General features: G+C 39.1%; 1 protein-coding gene across 1 annotated transcript in view; it reads left to right on the plus strand.

The window, feature by feature from the left end:
• Positions 1-6,983, plus strand: part of LOC134796731 (actin-histidine N-methyltransferase) — a 72,094-nt gene extending 65,111 nt beyond the window's left edge. The window contains exons 7-9 of the mRNA XM_063768925.1: positions 2,216-2,415; positions 5,613-5,790; positions 6,716-6,983. Of these exons, the coding sequence (XP_063624995.1) occupies positions 2,216-2,415; positions 5,613-5,790; positions 6,716-6,818 (481 nt within the window). The 3' untranslated portion in view covers positions 6,819-6,983. The remainder of the gene's footprint in view (positions 1-2,215; positions 2,416-5,612; positions 5,791-6,715) is intronic.
• The last annotated feature ends 3,906 nt before the right edge of the window (positions 6,984-10,889 follow it).

Here is a 10,889-nt window from a genome sequence, read left to right on the forward strand (position 1 = left end):
GGAAGTCATAAAACTTATTATTTGTAGTCATAATACCACGATTCTTGCCAATTACGTCTAGAAAGTCTTATTTTAAAGGATCACGTCACGTGTTTCCTCTCCAATATATTTTAACAAGGACGATGGCTTGTTTTAATGTTTACTGTTTTAGTATTATATTACTGATATTATGTTACTCGTTATGAGGCATATTTTTTCGTCTTTATTGCACTTTCTCATAAAAAAAGTATCGTAAAAATTTGCAATACGCTTAACATGGATTATGTTTTTATAAGGCATTTTAAATACGATTACGGTGAATTGTATTGCTTCATACGGATATCACAACGTTATGACTTAACATGAAGTTATTAACATGTTTACTTTACTTTTTACTTTTCTTAAGCTTTGTTTTTAATCATATTTTTCCGGTATATTTGTTTGTATTGGTGCCAATTGTTTTATATCGGATGAGGATTAAATATGTATGTTACAGAATCTCTGATTTCGTTCCGTTTATATTCATTAGCTGTCTATAGGTTGTTTTTTCGGTACTTTAACTTTCGGTATTTAAAAGAATAAAAACAAACATAATCAGGTGGCTCATTATGACAATTATCCCATATTTAGAATAGTACAACCTGCCTACCTAAAAAACAACCTACCTTATATAATAATGTAACATTTTTCAATTTGTTTGCTTTACCTGGCGGTAATGTTCTGTGGATCTCGTCAGAGTCGTCTCTATAGAGTGTAATATACCTATTGACGTACAAAAAGTACCTACAGGCGATGGCAGTATCGGACTATAAAAATCATGTTTTGGCCGAAGGTGTTTCTTGGTGTCGGCCAATTAACTGCAGAACCTTTCGTCCGCGCCGAAATATATAAGGTAATGTCAGGCCTGAGTTTCGGTTCCGGCCAAAACTAGAGCAAAGGTTTCGGTTTGTGCAAAAAATCCAGTTTCGGTCGGACACTAGACGACAGTAAACGCTTGAATCAAAGAAATAGAATATTGTGGCTTGAAATTGTATTATTTAGATTTTTTAAGCCATTAGGGCTGTACAGAAAACTCAATTCTGTATTCATATAACGTTGTCTTGTTTATTGTATCAGTGCCGACAGTATTCGATAAGTAAGCAACATTGTTCTATTGAAGCGTAGGTAAGTACCGGGAACAACACTGACGTAATACTTGCGCCCGCGCCGCGTCACACTGTCACAGCATCGATTACATACGCACTTTATTGTTTTGTTTTTGTTAGTTTCGCTAAATATGACTGAGAGAAATTTCCAACGCTCAAGTTGGGCAAGCCAACTCGTGCAACTAAAACGTAAATGCTGGCCAAAAGTTGTTGACCAAGATTTTTTACTGTGCGTAGGTATTGTTGATAATTAAATAAACTTTGTGTTTGTGTATCAAAATCAAAGTAGAATATTTTGAAGATAATACGTTTTATTTCAATTAAATGTTTGTAGTTTTAATTTTAATGACATCTTGTAAGAGATGTGATGTGTTTTCTTTTTTCAAAGTATTTATAGCCCTCCTGTATTCAGGACAACATCACTACTTTCATGAAAACCCTAACAATAGTTTTTTCAAAAATAAGTAGATTAGTTTTTGCTTTCTGTTCGACATAACCGCTTAAAAGGTTATAAATGTGGTAAATGTGGTCAGAGTTACCGTTACTTTGCCGCCCTCTATTGTACGTGTGCTTTTGCCAAAATATCTACAATACAGCTTTCAAATCGTTACATAACATTTGAAAGCTATATTTTACAGATTTTGGCAAAAGCACACAATTTTATAATCATTCATAGAATAGTTTGAAACACCGATTTTCCGATCCGATTTTATAAAGCTAATAATTACAATGTCCTGGTCAAGAAAGTGCCAGTCATGTTAACGTCATTTACAAAATGGTTACTTACATTTTTATAGCGGCCCCCAGGTCTAGCCAAGATGACTCGTCCCTACATTACAAACCCCAAACGAAAAGAAAAAAAATATCGGGATGACAATTGCTACGAAAAGTCACGAGACTAAGTATTTCCATACATTATTTAAGATTCAATTCCCGTTTTCTATCAACGATTGCCATCTTGGCTAGGCGCCCTGGTATGATTACAATTAGAAATGTCGAAACAGATTTTTTTTTATCTTAGATACAAGATAACTGTTTTGTACTTTCGAAGTTTACATTTATCCTGACTCGAATACTATTTTCCTTTTCAGTTTCGTGTACGCAGATAACCAGCACGACAGCCTCTCCCTTGCCCTCGGTGTTAGCTCAAGCGACCCTCACCGGGACACCAGAGTAGCCCTACTCAGCAGATTGGGGCTCTCCGGTGTCACTCACTACAGCTTATACCGTGGAGACAGCCCTATCAGCGCCGAACTACTCGCTTTCATTAGGATATTCAATATGAATCAAGGTTTGTTACTACAATACTCACTAGAGTGGCTCTATTGAGCAGATTGGGGTTTGGTGTCACTCACTATAGCTTGTACCGTGGAGACAGTCCCAGCAGCGCTGAGCTGCTGGCTTTCATCAGGATATTTAATATGAATCAAGGTTTGTAGTAGCAACACTCACTAGAGTGGCTCTATTGAGCAGATTGGGGTTTGGTGTTACCCATTATAGCTTGTACCGAGGAGACAACCCTATCAGCGCCGAGCTGCTGGCTTTTATTAGGATATTCAATATGAATCAAGGTTTGTTACTACAACACTCACTAGAGTGGCTCTATTGAGCAGATTGGAGTTTGGTGTCACTCACTATAGCTTGTACCGTGGAGACAGCCCCATCAGCGCCGAACTACTCGCTTTCATTAGGATACTCAATATGAATCAAGGTTTGTAGTAGCAACACTCACTAGAGTGGCTCTATTGAGCAGATTGGGGTTTGGTGTTACCCACTATAGCTTGTACCGAGGAGACAGCCCCATCAGTGCCGAGCTGCTGGCTTTCATTAGGATATTCAATATGAATCAAGGTTTGTAGTAGCAACACTCACTAGAGTGGCTGTATTGAGCAGATTGTGGTTTGGTGTTACCCACTATAGCTTGTACCGAGGAGACAGCCCTATCAGCGCCGAGCTGCTGGCTTTTATTAGGATATTCAATATGAATCAAGGTTTGTTACTACAACACTCACTAGAGTGGCTCTATTGAGCAGATTGGGGTTTGGTGTCACTCACTATAGCTTGTACCGTGGAGACAGTCCCAGCAGCGCTGAGCTGCTGGCTTTCATCAGGATATTTAATATGAATCAAGGTTTGTAGTAGCAACACTCACTAGAGTGGCTCTATTGAGCAGATTGGGGTTTGGTGTTACCCACTATAGCTTGTACCGAGGAGACAACCCTATCAGCGCCGAGCTGCTGGCTTTTATTAGGATATTCAATATGAATCAAGGTTTGTTACTACAACACTCACTAGAGTGGCTCTATTGAGCAGATTGGGGTTTGGTGTCACTCACTATAGCTTGTACCGTGGAGACAGTCCCAGCAGCGCTGAGCTGCTGGCTTTCATCAGGATATTTAATATGAATCAAGGTTTGTAGTAGCAACACTCACTAGAGTGGCTCTATTGAGCAGATTGGGGTTTGGTGTTACCCACTATAGCTTGTACCGAGGAGACAGCCCCATCAGTGCCGAGCTGCTGGCTTTCATTAGGATATTCAATATGAATCAAGGTTTGTAGTAGCAACACTCACTAGAGTGGCTGTATTGAGCAGATTGTGGTTTGGTGTTACCCACTATAGCTTGTACCGAGGAGACAGCCCTATCAGCGCCGAGCTGCTGGCTTTTATTAGGATATTCAATATGAATCAAGGTTTGTTACTACAACACTCACTAGAGTGGCTCTATTGAGCAGATTGTGGTTTGGTGTCACTCACTATAGCTTGTACCGTGGAGACAGCCCCATCAGTGCCGAGCTGCTGGCTTTCATTAGGATATTCAATATGAATCAAGGTTTGTAGTAGCAACACTCACTAGAGTGGCTGTATTGAGCAGATTGGGGTTTGGTGTCACTCACTATAGCTTGTACCGTGGAGACAGCCCCATCAGCGCCGAACTACTCGCTTTCATTAGGATACTCAATATGAATCAAGGTTTGTAGTAGCAACACTCACTAGAGTGGCTGTATTGAGCAGATTGGGGTTTGGTGTTACCCACTATAGCTTGTACCGAGGAGACAGCCCTATCAGCGCCGAGCTGCTGGCTTTTATTAGGATATTCAATATGAATCAAGGTTTGTTACTACAACACTCACTAGAGTGGCTCTATTGAGCAGATTGGAGTTTGGTGTCACTCACTATAGCTTGTACCGTGGAGACAGCCCCATCAGCGCCGAACTACTCGCTTTCATTAGGATATTCAATATGAATCAAGGTTTGTAGTAGCAACACTCACTAGAGTGGCTGTATTGAGCAGATTGTGGTTTGGTGTTACCCACTATAGCTTGTACCGAGGAGACAGCCCTATCAGCGCCGAGCTGCTGGCTTTTATTAGGATATTCAATATGAATCAAGGTTTGTTACTACAACACTCACTAGAGTGGCTCTATTGAGCAGATTGTGGTTTGGTGTCACTCACTATAGCTTGTACCGTGGAGACAGCCCCATCAGTGCCGAGCTGCTGGCTTTCATTAGGATATTCAATATGAATCAAGGTTTGTAGTAGCAACACTCACTAGAGTGGCTGTATTGAGCAGATTGGGGTTTGGTGTCACTCACTATAGCTTGTACCGTGGAGACAGCCCCATCAGCGCCGAACTACTCGCTTTCATTAGGATACTCAATATGAATCAAGGTTTGTAGTAGCAACACTCACTAGAGTGGCTGTATTGAGCAGATTGGGGTTTGGTGTTACCCACTATAGCTTGTACCGAGGAGACAGCCCTATCAGCGCCGAGCTGCTGGCTTTTATTAGGATATTCAATATGAATCAAGGTTTGTTACTACAACACTCACTAGAGTGGCTCTATTGAGCAGATTGTGGTTTGGTGTCACTCACTATAGCTTGTACCGTGGAGACAGCCCCATCAGTGCCGAGCTGCTGGCTTTCATTAGGATATTCAATATGAATCAAGGTTTGTAAAGTAGCAACAATCACTAGAGTGGCTGTATTGGTGTCACCCACTATGGCTTGTACCGAGGAGACAATCACATCAGCGCAGAGCTGCTGGCTTTCATTAGGGTATTCAATATAAATCAATCCACGCCACTCTAGAGTGGTCCTACTGAGCAGATTGAGGTTTGATGTCAGCCACTTAGCTTATGACGAGGAGACAACGCCACAGGATCTTCAATATGAATCAAGGACTAAGGTATGTAAAGTAACAATCCCAAGAGTGGTACTAATGAGCAAATTGGGTCTAGTTGATGTCACCAACTATAACATGTACCTATTTAAAGTGTAATTCTTTGGAACTTGCTAACAATGTAAACAAAAGTCACTATGAATTTACATTCATCATTTTACACAGTTTCAAATGTTTCAATATGGCGGTTTGTTTACATAGTTAGCAAGTTCCATAGAATAACACTTTACTGGCTTTTATGATTCGTCTTTATTGTTAATTTCATCTACATACTTAAATATCAACACAAAACTGCCTCAATTTCAGACGAACTGACAAAATGGTCGAACCACGGCCTCCCCGGCGACCTAGTGTCCACGGAAGCGACCAGCGCGGCGGCGGTGGGCGCGGAGCTGGACCGGCGCGCCTACACGTACCTGCTCACCCGCTGCGGACTCATCAAGGCCATGTACAAGACTAAAGATACCACCGATAATACGCACACGTATGTATTTTATTAGAAATTTCAGTACTGACACGATGGTCGAAGCTTACCCGACGACCAGATACCGTAGCCGTATCGAGAAGTAAAAATTTTATCAATAATGTTTTATTTGCTATATTTATGAATGTGAAATGAGAGCCAAGTTCAACATTAACCTTTTGAACGCCAAACGGCGCATCCATTTGCGGTGCCACTGACGCCACGGGGGTAAAATTTAGTTTTGTGAATAAATAATGCCAACCTAAAAGTGGGGTGTTTTTCAGCAGATTTTCATCAAAAAACGATCGACGTCAAATGCCGTCTTTGGCATCGTTGTAACGATTTTGCGTTGACGTCAATTGCCGTCTGTGGCGTTCAAAAGGTTAAGAATATGCGTCCTTGTTGACTTCGCCGGAAAAAGAATTGAGATCTAGGTAATTAAAGTTCTGGATTTGACTTGGCTAGTTTTTACGTACACGCTATATTTGTCTATGTTACTTTTCTAAAATCTAGTTTGTTGGTATAATCACAGAATAACTAATAGTACTACCGTACAGAAAATTCACTCCTTCACAAAAGTCAGATTTAGGTATAAAATTATACCTATATACCTACTTGCCGACTGCAGCAAAATCGAAACTTATAACCGCGCACAAACGGTGAATCTTGTTTGCGCGAGCGCCACGTGACACGACCACCGTGCGGTCGAGCGGCGCCCGCTGCCCCGCGCCGGCCCGGGCGGCGCGCCGGCCAAATGTACCTAAACTGCGTAGTGAAACCCCCCTGGTATAATGCCATAGCCATTCAAATGTTTTAGGTACTTTATCAATTACAACATTTTTAACACCGTAAAAGCATTGGCTATTATTCAAATTTGCGGACGGGGTATATTTATGTAGGATATTCAGTTGCTACAAAATCCTAATGCGATGTCTTTATTTTGCAGCAAAAACATCAAACTACTGAAGCAATGTGAAGTGCAAATCTTAGACGGTGCCATAAAGTACTTGGAAACCGAACTACAGAAGCTACCCGCCGCCAACAACTGAGACAGGTACATATCGACGATGTTTTTAAGGTACCTCACGTGCAATCCCTATTTTTAAATGTTTATTTATAATGAGACAAGTAAACGGTACAGACTGTTAATCGTTACGACGTTTGATCAGTGAGCTCGTCTTGGTCATTTTTAAATTCCGTCTACGTCAATTATGGACTTGGCAATGGGTAAACACAGAATGAAAGCGCCAAAATTTAATGTTTTCGCTATTTAGCGAGTTCTCTTCAATCTTTGTCAAGCTTGCACTGATATAGGAATGGCAATTTACAGAGTATGGAAGCACCACATTTAATGAATCTTATTGCCTAGGTTATAAGAATGACTTATAGTAACTAGAGCTACAAAAATCAAGATACCATGTATAATAATGATGAGGCACTCGGCTCTATGAAGAATCGGAGATTAATCGTCTGTATTATTTATTTGTCCCTCTTTTTGTGCACAAAAAACACGGTAAAAGGTATTTTAAAAACATTGTTGATATAAATAGTAAAATACAACGATGGATCCTACATGGTCCTTTACACAATTATATGATAAAGTTAATGATAAGTATGAATCATCATCGCTACAGTCAGTGGAGGCAAGTACATTCAGCAGCAGAAGTTGCTAAGCGGACGAGGTGTTCAAAATGATCTTGACGCGACTTTATTGTTAAGAGAATAAGAGCGTGTCAAGGTAATTTTGATCACCTCGCCCGCTTAGCAACTTCTGCTGCTGACTGTACGCATTTTGTATTTTGAAAGTAGGTGCAGTTGTCTCATCTGCCGGGCTAGCACATGATTGGTGCGACAGTATCTCGCGGCGAAATAGACTACCCGTCCCTCTTTCATTAACATAGAAAAATACGGGTAGTCTAACTCGCCGCGAGATACTGTCGCGCCAATCATGTGCTAGGCCTACTCATCTAGTTAAGTAGTTAATACAATAGCCGAGCTCAACGTATAAGGAAGGCCATTTTATGCTGTATAAGCTTCAGTCCGGGCAATGTAATTAATTAGTTATATTATAAAGTAAATGTTATTTGTTGTTAACCGACTTCAAAAAAGGAGGAGGTTATCAATTTGACCGTATGTTTATTTTTGATCTATACGAATATAATTCAGATCGAATCAAACTATACTCTCTTGCAAGCAAATTGATTAAATGTTCATGTGGCCTGTTTAACATCTTATATTATAAGCATAAAATATGGTGTAGAATAATAAATCAATTATGAACAACTGACTACAGTATTTTAACACTTTAAGGCCCACTTGCACCATCCCACTAACCCGGGGTTAAGCGGTTAAACCGTTAACCTAGTGTCAAATTGTATGGGTAACCATGGCAACTACAGGTTTAACCGGTTAACCCCGGGTTAGTGGAATAGGGCAAGTGGGCCTAAATGTATTTATAAGGGCATTGTTTTGTGCAACGAATAAACTCTTACACGGTGGGTATAATTTAACAAAAGAAAAAAACTATCAGGATAGAACTTCAGGTAAGCCAGACCTGAGATGCTATGCTGTATGAGTTGTATTCACGCGCGCGACTCCATACGTCGAGCGCGACTTCATGTATGGACTCGCGCGCGAGAAAGCAACTTATGCTAGACCGCCAGTAATAGGTACCTATATGATCACGCGCCATATTGCGGAATTTCATTAGAACTAATTTTTTCATACTAAACTGAACAGTCACTATATACATGAGAATAACAGCGCGCTCTTGACAATGATCATAATATTTCTGGTCGGGCTTTAATTATATAGCGACCCGTCCCAGCTTCGCACGGGTTAACAAATTATACACCTAACCCAACCTAACCTTCCTCAAGAATCACTCTATTGATAGGTGAAAACCGCATGAAAATCCGTTCAGTAGTTTTTGAGTTTATGGCGAACAAACATACAAACACTGAAACAGACAGACGCGGCGGGAGACTTTGTTTTATGTGTAGTGATTCAATAATAACCTTGATTTGACATTATTGCTATTTATAATGTTGCTCGCACCGTGTAAAGAATTTAATTGTGATTTCTCTTTTGTGTGCATTTTCTATGTTGTTTTTGTTATGTTATGAATCATGACATGTACTTACAAACGTATTTTAATATACTTTGTGTTGTTGAAACGTTGTTTTATTTTACATGTAAAACTAAAATTTTCAAGGTTAGATAAAATAATATTAAGTTGCTTTCATTTTTTTATTTTTTATTTCCATTTCACGATAGGCAGTTTCAGAAGTACAAAATTTATAAATAGAGTCTAAAAATATAACCTAAAGTAATATTTACAAACATTTTGTATGTACACTCAGCAAATTTGTATACAGGGGTGCTACGCTAATAGTTTTGCTGCATGTACCTACAAAATCTAACTTACAATAAATTGTATATAAAACCTAATAAATAACATCTAGAGTTCTATAATTTATTATTCTAAAAATATAAATGTATTACACTTATTCGAATAGGTTTGTATCGTTTTATCACAACTTTACTGAGAGAATTCTGGTTTATACTTAACAATAGACAGACAAACAGAAGGAGGTATATTTTAAATAAAAAATATAAATCCTCTCAATTTGTCAATATTTTACATTAAACTTAAGTAAAAAAAAGAGTTTACGTAAAAAAATCTAAACTTGAATAATCTAATAATACCTATTCTAATATTTTTCGACAAATAACAATATATGCCCAAAATTATGTCTCAAACAATTTTCCAAACCTCTTAAGGCAGTGGGGAGACACTCCTACTTTCGGGCAAACTCGGCTCCATTCGGCTGAGCATTGCTCAGAGCAATTATGAGGGTTGTCACCACTTGACGTCCTTTTGCGTGGACAACCACAGATAAGATAAAGACTTGAATTTTGACAACACGCTTACGCTTTTTAAAACAAACTACTTAAATTCGTTCCAATTTACAGAACAAGGTTCAAATTAAAAATAGGAAATTTTTGTATAGTGGCGGGTCTTACGAGGTTAACTGTCGAATACACTTTCGATCGCGGTAGCAATTGGCTGTATTTGTCGATCTAAATAACAGGCCATATCAGATATTAGACCATTACTACTATATTTATCTTTTATACCTACTCGTATCTACAAGTTTCAAATGCCCTAAATTGTGATACCTACAATTAGTTTCTTCATTCTCTGAGTATTGGCTATTAGATCAATTTTATATGGAATATTAAACTATCGTTTAGGGCTTAAAACAACAAATAATTTTACGTGTGAGTACCATATATTTGCGTAAAATGTTGTCTTAGTTATGATAGTCATAGCTAAGACATATTCATAACATAAGGATGTGACAAAACTCTTTCAAAGATTGTTTTCTTGAAGGCCATATTTGTCTAAACGGTTTGAAGACCTTATACTTTAAAATATCTCATTTGGACATTGACTTAACAATACTTGTATAGGCCTCCTGGACATACAGGCAACTCTAGTGGCATATTTCGAACGTCACAACTTAATATCTAGCCTACTAAAACATTTAGGTACTTTATCCGTCCCTTATGCGGTTCAGCCTGATGCGGGGAACGGGCCTCCGCCTTAGCGAGCATAATAGACGGAGAGCTAGCTACGGAAATAGGTTTGCAATTTATAGAGCAACGAAATCCCTCTAGTTAGTGTGCCATACTATCATTATTTATTACTTCGGGCGCCTGGCACCTGTTCAGCGGTGGGTGTGAGAGGTGTCAAATAAATTGAAGGTGTACAATTTATAGAGCTCTGAGTTTGGTGTGATACAATAGCTAATTATGTGTTTAATTCGAATATAACATTGCCAGGCGTTTTAATTGGGGGAAAAGTAATGCCAGGTGACGTCCAAGATGCGCGAAAAAGTGCCAAGTCATCTCATTTACTGGGTCAAATTTTATCGTGTTTCGTTACCCAAAGGGTGAAAACGGGACCTTATTACTATAAAGTCCCGTTTTTGGTCCCCTATATAAATTGCACACCTTCAATTGTTTTTACACCCGCTTTGTTACCCAACCACTGTCACACCCACCGCTGAACAGCTGCCAGGCGCCGGGATTAATTAATAATGATAGTATGGGAT

Source organism: Cydia splendana, chromosome 14, assembly GCF_910591565.1.
Source record: "Cydia splendana chromosome 14, ilCydSple1.2, whole genome shotgun sequence".
NCBI lineage: Eukaryota > Metazoa > Arthropoda > Insecta > Lepidoptera > Tortricidae > Cydia > Cydia splendana.